General features: G+C 43.9%; 1 protein-coding gene across 1 annotated transcript in view; it reads left to right on the top strand.

Annotated features, from left to right (window-relative positions):
* PMP22 (peripheral myelin protein 22) overlaps positions 1-12416 on the top strand; it is a 32364-nt gene extending 19948 nt beyond the window's left edge. Inside the window, exons 4-5 of the mRNA XM_081848783.1 lie at positions 4514-4654; positions 10679-12416. Of these exons, the coding sequence (XP_081704909.1) occupies positions 4514-4654; positions 10679-10845 (308 nt within the window). The 3' untranslated portion in view covers positions 10846-12416. The remainder of the gene's footprint in view (positions 1-4513; positions 4655-10678) is intronic.
* Positions 12417-18679: the final 6263 nt, after the last annotated feature.

The raw sequence follows: 18679 nt of genomic DNA, 5'->3' as shown, positions 1-18679 counted from the left end.
GCGTGTTTTTATATGAGTAGAATGTGCCCTTTTATTTAAAATGCATCTCTGGGTTATTTGTGGGGCCTGTCTGGTGTTTTTACATGAGTAGAATGTGTGCTTTTATTTAAAATGCATCTCTGGGTTTTTTGTGGAGCATAGGAATTCGTTCATCCCCCCCCCCTCCAAAAAAATTCTTAGTCCGGCCCACCACATGGTCTGAGGGACGGTGGACTGGCCCCTGTAAAAGGTTGCTGTAAAAGGTTGCTGACCCCTGCTCTAAGCACTACACCACACTGGCTCCCACTAGGCTATTGCTGCTGCTCTGCTCTGTGTTTGACCCTTGGTGCCTGGGGGGAAATAAGTACACCATGTCAGTAAATGAACTGGGCCACTTGTAAAGTCCTCCAACTGCAGCGCTCTTCCTCTGAGAGCCTGCAATCTGGAGACAGCTGCATTTATTTATTAGTTGCTTACACTAGTGACACTCGTAATAGCTCTTATCTGCCTGGGGCTACATTCTTGAAAGCTCCTACAATGATAAAGGGCTTGAAAGAACCTGCACAGTGCATATTGTTCTTATTCCTCTTCCTTTTTCTTTCTTTTTAATCTAAATGAAATAAAGTAATAAGTAGGCATTCAATGCCTTTCATGTGGGTTTCTCATTAGACCACCTAAATGATCTCCAAAATGTTATCTTCCTCTCGGATAGTTTTATTCAAAGGGTGTGTGTGTCTGTGTGTGAAGAGTAAAAGCTCTCCCCGTGACTGCTGTAGGGTTCAGTTGCAACTTGTGGGTGGGGCAGATCATGTAGGACTTTCTCATAAAATGGCCTTCAGGTGTCAAAGTTGTAGGAAAGCCCCACACAATCCCCTCCACCCACACTGTTGCATCATTCTCTCACACTCCCCCTGCCCCATCACATCATGGAAAAGTGGTGTGCATGAATTGAGTCACAATCCCTTCTGGAAACTCTGCATTTTCAGCACTTTGTAATCCTTCCAGAACTTCTCTTTCACCAGCCGAGGCACCCACCTGCCAGCATTTGGCTGTGCAATAGCAGCAGAGTGACTGTTCCTGTTCAATAAAAAGGGAGCCCGTGGGAAGACTTGGGATTCCATCAGAGGTAGCATTGTGCCACATCTTTTGGGAGAAGGGATGTAGCTCAGTGGTAGATCACATGCCTTGCATGCTGAACGTCCCAGGTTCAGTCCTTGGAAGCCACTGACACTAAGTCTATACAAAGCTGAGCTTAATGGACCAATGTGCTTGCTCAGGATGAAACTACAGTGGTACCTCAGGTTACATACGTTTCAGGTTACACACGCTTCAGGTTACAGACTCAGAAATGGTACCTCGGGTTAAGAACTTTGCTTCAGGATGAGAACAGAAATCGTGCTCTGGTGGTGCGGCAGCAGCAGCAGGAGGCCCCATTAGCTAAAGTGGTGCTTCAGGTTAAGAACAGTTTCAGGTTACGAATGGACCTCCGGAACGAATTAAGCACTTAACCCGAGGTACCACTGTACTTCATATATTTCTATCCTGTATTTTATGGTGAAATAGCTTCAAGAGTTTCAGAAGCCTCAGATATACTATCATATGTGAAATCTCATAGGAAATATCCCTGTGGTTTGTACACATTTTTGGAAAAGTGGGTATTGTTGGAAGAGCGAATTATATTTGTCCTCGGTAGTGTTTGAATTGGCTTCCATTAATTTTGGTGTGGGCTGTTCTCCTGTGATAGACAGTCTGCTTGGATGAATGACTCCAGATGAAGTTCTAAGGGAGGAGGATGTACGTGTGGGAGTTGAGATTTATTTGGGATACTGGAATGACAGCTGGCCCTTGCTTCTGTAAAATATCTAACATGATTGGGGCAAAATCCTAAGCACACTTAGGTTGGAAATAAGACTCACTGAAACCAAATAAGTGTGCATAGGATGGGAACGTTAGTGACTCACCAAGAACAGTGAATCCCCAATCTTCACCATTTTTATCTTGACCCTATTAATGGACTTATTTTATAGTACAAGCCCTACTTTTCCCACTGCTCCATAATTGAAGTCTGTCTTCTGAGCTGCCGGCTAACTTCTTAGCACAGCAGTATCTCTAGTGGTGAAATGGAAATATTTATGGATTTATTTCATAAAATTTATACACTGCTTGATTGTAAAAAAACCAAAAATCCTCAAAGCAGTTCACAAATGATAAAGCAGTAAAATCAAGAAAAAAATTATAAGCCTTCTTGAAAACATACAAAAGTTTCAATGCTGAAACACTGGAATTTGCCTCCAAGTAAATGCTCTTGGGATTATGGCCTAAATATACTGAGTAAATATTACTATGTTCCTTCTTAATAAACAATGCATTTATTGAAAATAATTTAAAAAACCTGAGCTTTGGGGATATCCAGAACTTCTGTTTGCAGAAGCTTATGTTGTAGCTGAAATGGGGGATGGAAGAGAGAGATGATTACAGTAGATTAAAACTAAAGTTAATATGGTGTTTGCATGGGAATAATCAGGATATCGTAAATGTCTGCTTAAGAAATCAAGTGCTACGGCCAAAACCTCTTTTAAAAGCTGTGATTTCAAAAGAACTATGGCAATATTAGATAAAATAGGTACCCAGATTCCCAATGCCCAAATCTTTCATGTTTTGCTAAGGAAGATGAGATACATTGTGGGTCAGGATGGAACTTTTCTAAGGCAGAGAGGACCTGGGCACCATAAACAGAAACAGCAGATGGTACAGACTTGACAACACACAAGACTCTCATCCAAAGGATGCTCCATTGAAGCCCCTCTGGCTTCCAAAATATGCAAAGCTAGGGCTTTGATGAAATTCTCAGAGCCTGCCTTAGAATAGCTAGACCGCCAATTTGCAGGTTTCTAGGCCTCCTAGACAAAGCAGCAGTAGTAAGAGCCCTAGTCACTGAGAGGCTGTCTGTTGCATGTGCAAGTTAAGCAATCTTTTTGCTTGGTCTGCTAACTTTCAGGGGGCTATAAATAGGTGGAGCTGTTCCACTGGGCTAAGCCAACCCTGCCGTCTCCCTTTTATGCCTGCAGGAGTAAACTGTGTTATAGAGAAACTTAAAGGTTCCTGGGGTGAAGCAGTGCGCTGTTGTGGTATTAGGAGTGCTCATTGTAGTGTTTGTTTTGCAAGGCCACTTACCCACCCACAAGGCATGCAAATACTTCAGCTCTGACTCAGACATCAAGGATGGCCTTTTGACTGAGCTCATGTTGTAAGTCTCCTGACTTTTGACAGCTGGGCTGCAAGTGCCTCGCCTGAGGTTCCAAATGGGGACAGGACTGTCACTTAACGATGCTTGGTTATTTCAGACTTTTGCAACTTTCTTAGCACCCCAGTCGAAGCAGCAGCCATGTCGGGGCCTTTCTAAATAGCTGTTGTTCTACCCCCTCTGGAGATTGCACAGCTGCTTCTCTAAACCCTCTTGCCAGCGTACTGCTGCAAGCACTGCTGCCATGGAGAAATTGCAAATGTTCAGTTCCTCAAGCCATTGATAAGATCAGTGGTTTGGAAACTGCAATTCTTCTCCCAGCATCTGCAGGTCATTCAGATGAAGTGCCGTGGTTAGCAATCTGGGTCATGGGCATAGTGCCTAGCAAATGACTGTGGAATGTGACAAAATTGGAGTGGGGAACCTCTGGACTGCAGGCTGAATCTGGTCCTCTAGCTCTCTCTAGCTGGCCCTGCTTTGCATCCCAAAAGGGCAATTGTGTCAATTAGTTTTGTTTGACTCAGCCAGGAACTTCCAACCTCACCAAATAGGTAAAATATCAAGAGCTGCAGGCAAGCTAGCTCTGGAAATGATAGAAAGGGGGCTATGAACAGCTGCTTCATTATTAGGTTCTGGGAGAGTTGTGAGCCAGTGAGTAAGTTGTGGTCTCCCTGTCGTACTTTCCGTGTTTATCCTCTGGAAATTGGATAAAAAGCACTGATGATTTGGTTGGAGAGGGCACAAATGGCCAGAAAAATTGCTCAGTTCCTGCTCACCCCAGAAACACCCTTGAATTTCCTCCTTGTATGCTTGAGATGAGATTTGCAAGAGACTCTATTGGTGCCTTAATTCTGGAACTGCTTGGTTACCTTCCTAGGAAAAAATATGTGCCCCAGCATCTGAGTCTGAAAGTGCTTGACTTCTATTAACACATAGCAGGGGTAGCTATCCTGATGCCCTCCAAATGTTTTTTGGACTCCCATTATCCCTATCCAACATGGCCAATGGTGAGGGATTTGAGGAGCTGTAGTCCAACAGTCTCTGGAGGCACCATGTTGGCTATGATTGATATATATGTTTATGATAGTCAATAGATTTGTACTGTAGCTTTCATACAAAAAGAATCACTGGATATTTTTTTATATTTTTTTTTTACTACTTTGCTATCTCATGTTCAGCAGCCAGAGAAGGGAATTTTCTGCCCTTGCACAGATAAATTTGTAGAACCTCTACCTCTGGTCTGCATTGCCCTAATGGTTTTTTTGTGTGTGTGTCTTCATTTTTTTACAGAATGGCTGCAGGGTGTCCAAGCTCTGATGATCCTTTCCATCATCTTCAGCGTATTGTCTTTGTTCCTGTTCTTCTGCCAGCTCTTCACTCTCACTAAGGGCGGACGGTTCTACCTTACTGGCATTTTCCAGATCCTTGCTGGTAAGTAAAGGGGAGTGGAATTGCATATCCTGGAACATTGCCACAGGAAATTATCCCAAGATGGAGCATTGGTTAATGATGGAAAGCAAGGGAGACTCCAGAGTAGCAAAGTTAAGATGCAGAACATGAGTTTTTCTAACCTGTCATGTGCTCTGCCTGTATGTAGAATTATTCTTAAATTTCTTATGCAACATTCTAAAAAAAGAAAGAAAGAAAGAAAGAAAGGGCAAGACAACTTAAAAGAATATAGGATATTTAATATTTTAAAAAAACCATTTAGATGACAGCACAGCACATTTAGCAATTGAATTTTAATAATTTAAATTATTAATAAATAATTATGCTTACTATTGAAAAAGGCCGGTTACTATTGTAAGCAACAAGAATTCTCTGGTTGTATTGAACAACATTATGCATGGTGTGAGGAAGGCACCGTAACTGTCTGCATGCAGGTGCACCCGCTCCCTGCCAGAGAGAATGCAGACCTTGCTGAGAAAGGGAACGTTGTCTGGAAAAAATAATCTCAGAAAATTAGAATATTGTGAAAAGGTGCAGTAGCTATTCAATCCATAACACCTGCAATGGGTTCCTGAGCCTTTAAATGGTCTCTCAGTCTGGTTCAGTAGGAAGCACAATCACGGGGAAGGCTGCTGACCTGACAGTTGTGCAGAAAGCCATCATTGAGACCCTCCATAAGGAGGGGAAAGCCTCAAAAGGTAATTGTAGAAGAAGTTGGATGTTCCCAAAGTGCTGTATTGAAGCACATTAATGGAAAGTTATGCAGAAGGGGAAAGTGTGGAAGAAAAAGGTGCACAAGCAGCAGGGATGACTGTAGCCTGGAGAGGATTGTCAGGAAAAGACCATTCAAACATGTTGGGGTCTTTCACAAGGAGTGGACTGAGGCTGGAGTTAGTGCATCAAGAGCCACCACACACAGACGGATCCTGGAGATGGGCTTCAAATGTTGTATTCCTTTTGTCAAGCCACTCCTGAACAAGAAACAAGGTCAGAAGTGTCTTACCTGGGCTAAAGAAAAAAAAGAACTGGTCTGTTGCTCAGTGGTCCCAAGCCTTTTCTGATGAGAACAACTTTTGCATCTCATTTGGAAACCAAGGACCCAGAGTCTGGAGGAAGAATGGGGAGGCACACAATGCCAGATGCTTGAAGTCCAGCGTGAAGTTTCCACAGTCTGTGTTGATTTGGGGAGCCATGTCATCAGCTGGTGTTGGTCCACTGTGCTTCATTAAGTTCAGGGTCAATGTAGCTGTCTACCAGGAGATTTTGGAGCACTTCATGCTTCCTTCCACAGACAAGCTTTATGGGGAGGCTGACTTCATTTTTCATCAGGACTTGGCACCTGCCCACACTGCCAAAAGTACCAAAACCTGGTTCACTGCCCATGGGATTACTGTGCTTGATTGGCCAACAAACTCACCTGACCTGAACCCCAAAGAGAATCTATGGGGCATTGCCAAGAGAAAGATGAGAGACATGAGACTGAGCAATGCAGAAGAGCTGAAGACTGCTATTGAAGCATCTTGGTCTTCCATAATATCTCAGCAGTGCCACAGGCTGATAGCATCCATGCTTGCCACATTGAGGCAGTAATTGATGCAAAGGGGGTCCAAACCAAGTACTGAGTACATATGCATGCTTCTACATCTCAGAGGTCCAATATTGCTCTATTTGCAATCCTTGTTTTGCTGATTTCATTTAATATTCTAATTTTGTGAGATTGTTAATTTGGGGTTTTCATCAGCTGTATGCCATAATCATCACAATTATAACAAATAAAGGCTTGACATATCTCTTTTTGCATGTCATGAGTCTATCTCATATGTTAGTTTCACCTTTTAAGCTGAATTACTGAAATAAATGAACTTTCCCACGATATTCTAATTTTTCGAGTTTCACCTGTATACCGGAGCCTCTCCATCTTGAGCCAAGTTATCAATAAACTTTGTGAAGATCAGAATGTAGCCTACATTTGTTGGGAACCATTCTGCAAAGAAACAGTAAAGATGTTTGTACCTTTAAGAACTGTTTCTGTGAGCTCTGGGCAGATTGGGTACATGACTGGTCATGACTACAAAAGGAGGAAAAGTTGCACTTTGCACTTTGCCTGCAGGGAGAAAACACCCACAAGCTTTGTTGTTTGTTGTTTTTGTAATAAAACCTTTACTTGATTTGTTTTACACCGGTCTCGTGGTGTCGTAGTTTCTGTCATCTGCCACCAGAGGGGAAAAATACCTCTAACTACAGAGACAGTACGTTGACATGGATTCTCCATAAATCACTGGGTGGAAATCAGCACAGTCACTCTGACATCCATCGAAGAAACTCTTAGAACCCTCCAGTTTGCGAGTACAGCAAAAAATATGAAAAATCACCCAATAATAAATGAAGTTATGGATGAGGATGCCCTTCTGAAGAGGTATCATTTAGAGATTGAAAGCCTGAAGCAACACATAGATGATCCCAGCTGGCACAGATCCTTGAAGAGAAGAATGCTCCTCAATAGTCCCCAAACAGCTGGAGGGCCAAGTCTGGCCATTACTGTCCTAAGATAATCAGGACTGCCTTACGTACTGCCTTCTGCAATGGCACAATCTCTTGGACTTGTTTTGTGGCATGCTTGCCAACCACTTTCCCAGGGCCGAAGTACCATCAACCACCATTCACCCACTCAGTCCACAGTTCTGACTGCTGTAGCGCCAGGCTTGAAAGGGAGCTGCTGTGTGCTTCTGAATAGTTCTTGTGTCAACAGCTTCTTCTTCTGTCCCTCATCTCACTGCACTTTAGCCTAGCATTGGGTGAGCATTCCACACCCTGCCTCCTAAAGAGAGAGAGAGAGAGAGTCTGTTTAAGAGCCTCCAGAGTGGGAGCTGTTTTGGCTTGTGCTCAGATTAATTTGCATTCCTCCAAAAGGGTTTGCTTTTTCAAAGTCAGGGTTGCATTTCCTCATAACATTCCTGGGGCTTTATGGACATTAATCCATACCTTGTATATACCGTTGCTGGTAGCTGTGGAGATTTAGGAGCCTCAGCAGCCAGCATAAAGATAGCTCCTGTTCGTGTTTTTCCTGATTCTCTCTGGCCAATTCAGTGTGAGCAATTGGAACCTCTGTTTCTGTTGGGTGGAGCATTTGGAAGCCGGCCCTGCTCTCCAGTCCATGAGAAAGCATTTTCCAAGCCGTCAATCACTTTCTTTGCAGATGATCTTGCCCCCAAGGCAACCTTCCTTCCTGTGACTCAGCCCTGTGCTGCTTATAAACTGCAGTTTAAATATGCCTGGTTTTAATGTGTAACTTTCCAGCATCTTTGGAAGGAGCAGGGTGCTGATCACAGGGAACTGTCTGGAGTAATATTAGGTGTACTTCTGTTCTTTGTGTGGGTCTTTCAGCGAGAGGGACCCTGAGGTTCATCTAGTCCACCCGCCTGCAATGCAGGAATATGCAGCTGATCAAACTTGCAACCTTGGCATTATAAACACCATGCTTTAACCAAGTGAACTATCCAGGAAATGCAATTAAAACTGAACTCAGTCTCAGAGTACATGATGGTTACACAGTATTGTAACTAGAAAACAAAATCTGAGTTTTGAGCATATGCTTTCATAATAGGTTTATCATGCCAAATTCAGCAACTTTCATGCAGATTTTTTTTTTTTACTTTTATAATGACCGATTGATCAGCATTTGAATACAGCATGTTATGAATCTGTATCAAATCTGAAGGGGTTGTTTTTTCCCCTGCAGAGACATGCAGAAGTAGATCAGATTACAAGATCAATTTGTGTGCATGGCATATACTGACTTTCAAAATAACACTTGTGTTTGGGTTCCCAGTTCTAGACTTTGAATGCAAACGTTCCATAGCACCAGGTTTCAGTCATACAAAACTTATCCTGGTGTTTCCATGGCTCAAATATGTTGCTTTGAAGTTTCTTCCAATGCTCAAAGTTGGAGGGCGGGGGAATTATTTGGGATGGCTAAATTTTATGTTAGGCCCTAATCAATTGACTGGTGCCATCTTCCTCTCCTATCCTATAGGATAGTGCTTCCAACTTCTTCTGTGTGTGCCCTCCTTTTGCTAGAGATGCAAATGAGCGCTGGAATTTCAACTCTATTCTGGTTCAGAGATGAACCCGGTGGCCTTTGCTCCACCGGTGGGTGTTCTCCCATGGAGATTGCATCAGATACTGTCTCTAGGAACGGACTTTCCATTTTCTTTTGCAAGATGGGAACAGAAGACATTTGTATTAATTCCCTACCCCTTTAAGTGCCTTCTCTCTCCACCCACCCTCCACACTTGTTGGAGGTCCAGTGAAAAAATTTGGTTACTTCAAGCAGAAACAAAATCACCACCATCTCCTCCTCCTCCTTCCCAGCTCTTCCCATGCACAATCCATACTCTCTTGTCTGGTGCCAGTAGGTGATTTGTGGCACGACTGCTCTGCTCTTTTTTTCCACCCCATCCCACCCAAAGTGAGAGACAATTGCTTATGCTCCCAGTCCATGGGCTGGTGGCTGTGGCTGTGGGTGTCCTCTCGATGGCCCAGAGAATGGGAGCCGCATCAGCAGCTTCTGAATTCAACACATTCCCACTCCTGCACTTTTGTGCAAACAAAGGGGGCAGTGTGGAGGGAAAGAACAGCTCAAATATCACTGTGGTTAGGTGTAGGTGGTCCTGAGGTCACAGGGCTTTGGAACAGAGACTACTCTGGTGGCACATTGAGCAGGTTGTGGAATTGCTGGGATCAATGAAAAGGCCTTGTTCTGGGCACTGAATAGAAGAGCCATTGTGTAATCCTGGCAGTCTCTGGTGCTGAGCTTTTCAGGAGGAGGGAGGAAATAGTTCTAGAGCTGGTATTGCTGAGGTGGCAATACAAAGATGCTGAACTTAGAGGCATTAGTGCAGGAAGGGGGCCTGGTTTGACCTGCTCACGCTTTGATCGCAGGGGCTTAGGGCATTGGAGGCAGCAGAGTGGGAAAAAAGAAGACAAACTTCTGCTTTAATTATTAGCAGCAAGGCAGGATTAATTATTCCCTAGTACATTATAGAGTAGGGCCTCAGCCAGACCAGCGTACCTGTTGAAATGCAATGGAGCAGTCCTTCGTAGGAAGAGAGGGCTGATCCAGTTTCCTCGACTGGGCATTGCAGACTCCTCCCAGCTCAAAAAAAGAGGATTGGTGGCCATTTTTTTCAGTTAAGAGGAACTTTTAAGGTGGCAGTTACTAGCTCAGTGTGTGTAATAGGAAAACTTAGGTACTGTACACCACAGTAAATCCACGATGTGGTGTTTCTGGAGATAGAAGGATAGGCTGATCCTGCATGAATTTAATTCTCTTCTCAAAGCTGATTAAAAACAAACAAAGCCAAGGTCCTTATATTGATTGCAAAATTGCAAAAGATAGTGATGCCTTGGAGTTTGCAGAACTTTTGAAAGTGAGGCTCTTCTTAGCAGACACCTGCATGATTCTGCTCTCGAAGTCGCTTTCCCTGTTGGGTTTCTCTTCAACAGGGAAATACGTTGAAAGCCAGAAGAGCATGTGCACACATGCGCACATGCACACATGCTCAAGCACTCGCCCAGTTGGCCCTTGGGGGCAAAAAGGCTGCTCACACCTGCTTGCAGCCTGAAATTTCTTGACATAAGAGGAACCGTGCCAGATTGGGTCAAAGGCCTGCCTAGTCTGGTATCCTATTCTCACAGTAGCAAACCAGGTGCCTTGAGGTGCTCCTAAACAGGGTATGAGCACAACAGCTCTTTCCCCAGCCACTGGCATTTGGAGGCGTATCTTGTCAAGGTCTGTGGCGAGCAGACATTGAGAGCCTTGTCCTCCATGAATTTGTTTAAAGGCCCCCAAGCTGGCAGCTCTTGTTAAATATTGTGGTAGGGAAGTCCAGAAGGAGTTAGGTGGGGAAGGAGAGATGTTCATTATAACAGACACATCCCAGCTTGATCTTCCATGTTGGACCTGGATTGGCTTGCTTACATTCTTTGCTGACTTCTCTTCCGCAGGTCTATGCGTGATGTCCGGGGCCACCATCTTCACAGCGAGACATACAGATTGGCATCCCCCTGTAGACAGCCTTTCCTTTGGCTTCTCGTACATCCTGGCCTGGGTGGCCTTCCCGCTGGCCGTCATTAGTGGGGTGATCTACGTCATCCTGAGGAAGCGCGAATGATGTGTCGAGGGCGGCCGCTGAGACTACAGCACTCAGGACAAGGGGGCCTTGATGAGTTAGGAAATGGAAACAAACAAAGAAAAAGGAAGTTAACCAAAACAATATCAACAAGAGAGAAAAAAAACCAAACTGAAAGAAGGGTTACTGTGTTCATTGAAGATGTATATAGTATCTATGGTTTAAAAAAACCTATTTATAACACTTTTTACATATATGTACATAGTACTGTTTGCTTTTGTTTGTTTGACCTGCCGCCATGTTTAAAGCCTAAAGAAAGTGCCTAAGGACTCTTTAACTCCTAACAGCATAATCAGAGTGCCGTTCCCCCTCCCCTCTTGCTGTGGAAGCAAATGGATCCCTCCTCCATAGCTCTCCACTTCCAATCCCCAAGCCACATGACAAGTCAAGAGCCGTCAACTTGGCCCTCAGATAGGTGCGATATGCCGCCCACTGCACTGATGTTTGCTTATGCCCCTCATATGCTCACGTTAACTAAAAGATGGGTTGCAATGGCCACATAGAGGGCAGGGAGGGGAGGGGAATGTCAATGATGAGGAAGGCATGGCTGGGCGAGCCCAGCTTTGGAACCCCTTAGGATGCTAGTGATGGTGTCGTATGTGAAGTATAGTCCCACCAATGCAACCAGAAGCTGCATATTATCACCACCTTCCCCACCCCCCTCTTCGTATGACAACTGGAGCTCCTGAGAGCACAGAAATGTCGCCAGTCCATCATAAATCCCTCTCGGAAAAGGAGGTCTCTAGAGCTAGTGCTCCTTTCTATATGTTAAATCAGGTCCGTTTCTCCATACTTTGAGATGGCCAAGATGAGCACCGATGCTAAGAAGATGAAACAATGGAGGGAGACATGGGACGAAGAAGTCCATCATGTTGGTTTGTAACTAGCCATGGGTGTGTCGCCCCTCAACCTTGCCCGTTGTGGGACAATAGGCAGAAAGAATAAGCTAAAGTAGGGGAAAGCAGGGAACCCTTCTAAGTTCTAGACCCCCGCCCCCACCCCTCTCCATAACCCCTTTTACAAAATTGAATACCAAATCTGTGAAATGGTGCTATCTATTTACCATTCCTTATATCGCTAAGCCATTTAACCTTACTCACTGGAAAGTCAGATAACGATTTTGAGATAAACCAAGGAATAGGAATGATAAATAATTCTTGTGTAATATATACAGCCTGTAACTGCTTTTGTACTTAGGAAAGTTGCTATCATCATTATTATTACTATTATTATTTTTTAATAAAGCATTTATAACCAAGGTATTTCTCTCCCCCACTCCTTTTACTTCATGGTCGGGAGGGAAGTAAGTGAACCTTCTAGCCCCTTAAGGATCCCTCCCTCCTTCCAGCTCCTCTGTAACCCTTTTCTGTGCCCCCCCCCCAAAGTGTGTCTGGCAATGAACTGTATTGGCAGCCGTGTGTAGATGTGTAAGCGGTGCCTTTTGATGCTAAGACTCCAGACATTATTATATTATTATTTTGCTTTGCTTTTCTGATTTTATACCAACTTGTGTGGACTAAGAAGCAACAAAATAAAAGTCAGAATAACTCACATGCTTTGGCCTTTGTTTGTATATCTTTGGGAAGGACACAAGTATATGTGGTTAGAACAATAAGATGCTGTATGTATTTATTTAAGACAGGGGTAACCAACGTGGTACCCTCCAAACGATGGCCTAGAAATCCCATGGAATCATCAGGAATGATGAAAATGGGCATCTAGCAAAATCTGAAGGGCACCTGTTGGTTACCCCCATTTGGGGCTAGCATATCCACTAGCTGCCTGCAATGAATCATTCCATAGGAAAATCTCTCTCTCTCTCTCTCTCTCTCTCCCATTGCATTCCCCAACACTGAAGACAAGCAATAAACAAGCCAAGTAGAAGAGATATACAAGGTAAACATTTCAGGGCTGCTTATAGTATGACCTCTTTTTCTTCCCTATGGGATGATTCTCTTGTCCATGGGTAGGCAGACTAAGGCCTGGAGGCCGGATCCAGCCCAGTTGCCTTCTAAATCCAGCCCATGGATGGTCCAGGAATCAGCGTGTTTCTACATGAGTAGAATGTGCATCTCTGGGTTATTTGTGGGGCATAGGAATTCATTCATTTTTATTTTTATTTTCAAAATATAGTCCACCCCCAACAAGGTCTGAGGGACAGTGAACCAGCCTTGTGCTGAAAAAGTTTGCTGACCTCTGCTGTAACCGTTTGTGTTCTGAGTCATAGCCTTCATCAAAGGCCTAAAGATGACTTTTTGCTTTGTGATGCTGGATGTTAATGGGAAATTGATATAGCCGCTGACGCAGGCTACCTCTCTGGGGGGTGTTGGGGGCCAAGAGGTCATGACTTAAATCCCACATGGGGTTGGTTGGGCTCCTCCTACATCTTTGTGAACCAGGCTGCCTGGGTGGAGTTTGGTCAATAAAACTGGTGATGCTCCACTCACTGTTTTTGTGCTTAAATTGGGACAGCTGACTTAAGAGGCCAAAATGGAAAGAACATTGCTCCACCAAAACACCAGCACTTTCCCCACTCAGGCTCTCTTACAATCCGCTGTGGTAAAGGTGGCATGGAACACTTTAAGATGGATTTTTTTTGGGGGGGGGGGGGTGCTAGACGAACAGTCTCCATTTGGCCTTTGGGCCTTTCTGTTGCCCTCACAGTGGTTAAAACTAATGGATTTGATAAGCCTTGCTGAAACCTAGTTCCCTCTGGATATGTTGGACTACAACCCCCATCAGCCTTCAACATTGGCATTACCAGCTGGGGCTGATGGGAGCTCAACATATCTGGAGTTAATTGGTTGGGGAAAGCTGGATTTCAACTTTGACGTTCCAAGTGGCTGGTTGGCATTACAATATTATAAGGCAGTCAGAAAAAGTAAGTGTGTACTCAACATCACATGGGCAGAAATAAGGTTAACAGGTTGTATGAGGAACATTTGGCCTTCCAGAGATTACTGAACTATGTCAGCCCCTGGTAAGTTATGAGTCAAATACTGGAGATTCAACATGTCATTGGGTTTTGAAACATCTGATAATGGATTGGGCAAAGAATGATTTTCCCACAATGCACTCAAATTGTTCTTTAAATCTTGGATGAACTTGGAATTCCTGAAACTCTATCTTTCTTCCTCATAATCTCTGCCCTACATGCACAGCCCTGGAAATTATAGAGCCTCATGCATTTGAGGGAAGCTTTTCAAATGCTCCCTTTTCATTCAGAAATGTTTGATCTGTGAATTTCCACAGAGGAAAAGCTTGGCTGATATTCAATACACCTTTTGCAGGCACTAGACTGGATTACAGACATTGCTACACTGAAGAAAATTGTGTTTGGTGTCTCAGAGAAAAAGCATGTTTATGCTTCAGCAAAAAGCAAACAAACCCCTTTATGCTTGGCCGTAGCAGTTTAGCAACTCTAAGTCTTTATTTATCAATGGGAAAGATGGTGAAACTTTGCCACCTCGTGGTGAAAGGTGGCACTACCAGCAATTGCTCTTCCTGATGTAATTTGAAATGGGAAGAAAAGTTATGGTTTTTGCTTTTGAGCTTTTAAACGTTACAATAATTTTGTTTTTAATGCATATTTTGGGGGGAGCTATAAGACCACAGGGTTGGCCTAAGCTTTCTGGAAATACGAATCCACTCCTTTACAGACTTTGGTCTTTCAAATTTCAGCAGTGCCCTGCACAACACCAATATTCAGGGCCCCTGCCTCTCGCCTTATGTTCTGCTCAGTTCACTATGTGTCATAGTTGCAATGCCCTGCAGTGCTCCCTAGGCTTGGCACCCAGTGTGGCACAACCAGTTGCACTGCCCTAAATCTGCTTCTGCCAACAGATGCCCATGGGAAGCTCACATGCTATTTAAATAAGAGAAGCAGAGCAAGAGCAGTCCTACGAAGTCCAAGAAAACAGCAGCATGATTAATGAGCAGAGTCAAGGAAGCTATTAGAGGCAAGTAAGCTTCATTCAGAAAATGGAGCTCTTGCCCAAATGGCAACAACAAGGAACACAATGTTGGCACAAGAAAAGCAAGCGGATGCCGAGGGACGTGAAAATAATATGAGCAGCGTATCTCTGAAAACATTTAGACCAACCATAAAAATATATTTAAACATATGAGAAAGGAAACCAATTGGGGAGGTGATTGAACAAGAGAGTTAAAGGTGTGCTATGGAAGGATAAGAAGATTGTAGAGAGGTTTTATGATCTCTTTTTGCACCTGTCTTCATGATGTAAGATGTAACAACCTTAACTTCACATATACATTGACATGTGCCTCTCATGTCATCATCTGCTGGGTAGCAGAGTGGGGTTAAACCCTGTGTTGGCTGTGTGCACCTGTTCCCAGCAAGGAACAGGGATGCACCGTCAGACTGAGCAGGATTCAAACTCCGATCTCCTCTGGAGCTGGGAAGACACAGAGAGGCCCAACTCGCTCTTTGTGCTGCAAGCAAAGCTATAGCTTTGCAAGAGGGAGGGAGAGCTGGAAATCAATAGGGGAGCAAGATCTGTTGGAGCAATAAAACTGCAGACACTTCCGTCATATGCTCAGCCTGTGTAAATAAAGCTATATATCCAAAAGACACCAGAGCCTCCGATGGGCTCTATTCTGAGGAAGCTAAATCCAAGGTATGTACTCACACCCCTTAAATCTCTCACCCCTTGGAGATTGGGGTTCATGGGATGCTATCTGCTTTATCCACATCATGCATGCACATCTATCCTGCTCCCCTCTTTAATCACCTTTTCTCCAAACTGAAAAGCCCCATTAGGGCTGGTACATACCTGTCCACTTAAGTGTACTCAGTCTTTATGGCCACATTTCCACAAACATCCCATATTCACCTCACTACTTAAAAAAAGTGTGCCGCTCCTATTTTTGGCTGGGGGGGGGGGGGAGAAGATTGCTACAAAGTGGAGTGTCTATGAAACGCCAACAGTGAAAATGTGGTTGGTTAAAATGTGAAATAACGTAGAAAGTTTGCAGAGTACCTTCAGTTGCAGGAAAAACCCTCAATTTTTATGATAATTGGGTATTGTTTATAAACCTTATGGGAAATAGATATGGATTAGATATCAACTGTGATAATACATTCCAACTAACTTGGAATGGTATTGAGTTATGATGATGATTAATAATTGTATTTAGAAACTTGGCCTACATTACGCTTTATTATAGTTACACTATCATTTTAATGTACTTGATTGTATTTGGTGCTATTGATTGGTACTAACCTAGAATTAATCAGAATAAGGAAATATGAATATGGAATAATATTGGGTAAGCAAGAAGGGTGGCCAGGTTTCTGAATATTGAGTTGATTGTGGAGAATATTGAGTTGATTGTGGAGATACAGTTGCTCTGTATATACCAGGTGCAGATTAACTGAACTCTCCTTTTTGACTACAGTTCTGGACTGAAAATAAGAGTAATTATATGTATATATGCACACATACCTTCACATACATTGCACTGTCCCTGCAATTTCTTCCCCTAATTTCCTGGTGAGGCCACCAGACACCTGAATAGATCTTGTCATGTGCAAGCAGATCTGAGGCAACTACGTTTGGAACCCAAGGAACCTCTAGAATCTCAGTGCACTCCCATGAAGGCTAAATTATAGCAAAACTGCCTAGGAAAGCAGCTGGACAGGAAAACAGCATGAACATGCTGGGAAACAATCCACAGAGGAAGAAAAAGCACCTATTGGGGGGAAATATTTAATGCATGCTGTGCCCTAAAAGTAATTAGTTTAACATCTCCTTCCTGCACTCAACAATAAACCCTTTTGCAAAACGTTTTGAGCAAATACCTCTGTCTTTCACTTACCACCTTGTGAATGCCAACATATAATTGTAATGCTCTCTCTGTGTTTGTTTAATTTCATTTTCGTTGCATGTGTACTTCAACAACAGTACTTCCTTATTTGGCCACATGGTGGCAAGATTTAGCTGGGTGCAGACACATATGGAAGCTACTGTAATTGAATTACTACTTCTTTGACTCTGAAGACTTCCCAGTGGATGTGAAAGGAGTGACAGCAGCAAGTGTGTGTGTGTTGTTTTTTTGCTGTCTGTGCTGCCAAATACAGTACAACAGTTCTTTCCAAGGATATCAGGACAATAGGAATGAGGAGGTGAAGGGGAACCAAAACAGTTTTATTAACAAACCACAGGCATACAAAGCATAAAATAAAACATACCCGACAGGGGCTACCCAATCTCCCCTTCAGCTGCCCAGAGCCCCAGGTAGAGCAGCAGGCAAAAGACCCTGACCGTCGGTCTCCCAGCATCAGGTCCTTTGATCTGGGCAGAAGCTCCCCGGGCCCCTCCCACCTATGGCTTTTATAGCCTGCCTTGATGTAATCAAGTGCACCTGGCATTACTCATGATTAATACAGAGTGACTGAGAGTCTCCCACTACCTGCAACCGGCATCCAGCCAGCACTTGCAACACAGAAGAACCCAATAAACCCCAGACAGGTGTGTGTGAAACACAATAATCCAGCAGACCTCAAACCGGGGATGTTAAAGGGAAAGGGACATGCCACCTAACTAACTCCTCAAAATACAATTGTCTTCCGCATTTCCACTACACTGTCACAAAGAAATAAGGTGAGCAAAAGCCTGAACAAGGCAACAGAAGGCCAGTTTCCATCAACAGTGTATCCAGAAGCAAATATGTTTAGGAATAGTTCTCAGATTATAAGATGTTCCCCACTATCAGGCTTTGTTGTTCTTATGTTCTTAACATGGGGAAAGCCTTATCTAGAGTGGAACCATTGGCCAATCTAACTCAGTGGGTATGTTTAGCCTGGAAAAGAGGAGACTGAGAGGAGATATGATGGCCATCTTCAAATATCTCAAGGGCTGTCACGTGGAAGAGGGAACAAGCTTGTTTTCTCCTGCTCTGGAGGGTAGGACCCAAACCAACAGCTTCAGGTTACAAGAAAGGAGATTCTGACTAAATATGAGGAAGAACTTTCTGACAGTAGGAGCTGTTCGACAGTGGAACAGACTCCTTCTGGAGGTTGTGGACTCTCCTTCACTGGATGTTTTCAAGCAGAGTTTGGGTGGCCATCTGTCATGGGTACTTTAGTTGAGATTTCTGCATTGCTGGTGGGTGGGTGTGCGCGTGGGTGGGTGTGCATTGGAGTAGATGACTCTTTCAGGTCCCTTCCAATTCCATGATTCCAACTATGTTTCTCATGACTAATTCCCTGCTCCACTACAGGTATAAACAGGAGCACTGGGCTCCTGCTGTGGAACTGCCATGCCAACAATAGCATTGCTTATGAGGATGGTGGGAGAGCAGAGCAGGGTAGTCATGAGGCTGGGGTTACACAGGCACCCTAACAGGAAACCTGTAAAGTGGTACCTCAGGTTACAGATGCTTCAGGTTACAGACTCCGCTAACCCAGAAATAGTACCTCAGGTTAAGAACTTTGCTTCAGGATGAGAACAGAAATCACGTGGCAGCAATGGGAGGCCCCATTAGCTAAAGTGGTACCTCAGGTTAAGAACAGTTTCAGGTAAAGAACAGACCTCTGGAACGAATTAAGTTCTTAACCCAAGGTATCACTGTATTGGCTCTGCCAGTGCACCCTCTCTGGTAGGAGGGCAGTGCCAGATTTAGGGTGGTGCAGCAGGAGGTTCCCTGCAGAAGGAGCACACAATTGAGAAGATCCATTTGGGGGTGCCAAATGTTGGCCTCACTCATATTACCATATTACCAAAGATGACCCCTCCTCCATCGCACCATGCTGGCTGCTCCCAGGTATTAATACAATCATCTCAGAAATGATCAC

The sequence above is a fragment of the Podarcis erhardii genome (assembly GCF_964252035.2).
Source record: "Podarcis erhardii genome assembly, chromosome: 2".
Lineage (NCBI taxonomy): Eukaryota > Metazoa > Chordata > Lepidosauria > Squamata > Lacertidae > Podarcis > Podarcis erhardii.
The sequence above is the reverse complement of the archived record's forward strand: the minus strand, read 5'-3'. Positions and strand labels throughout refer to the sequence as shown.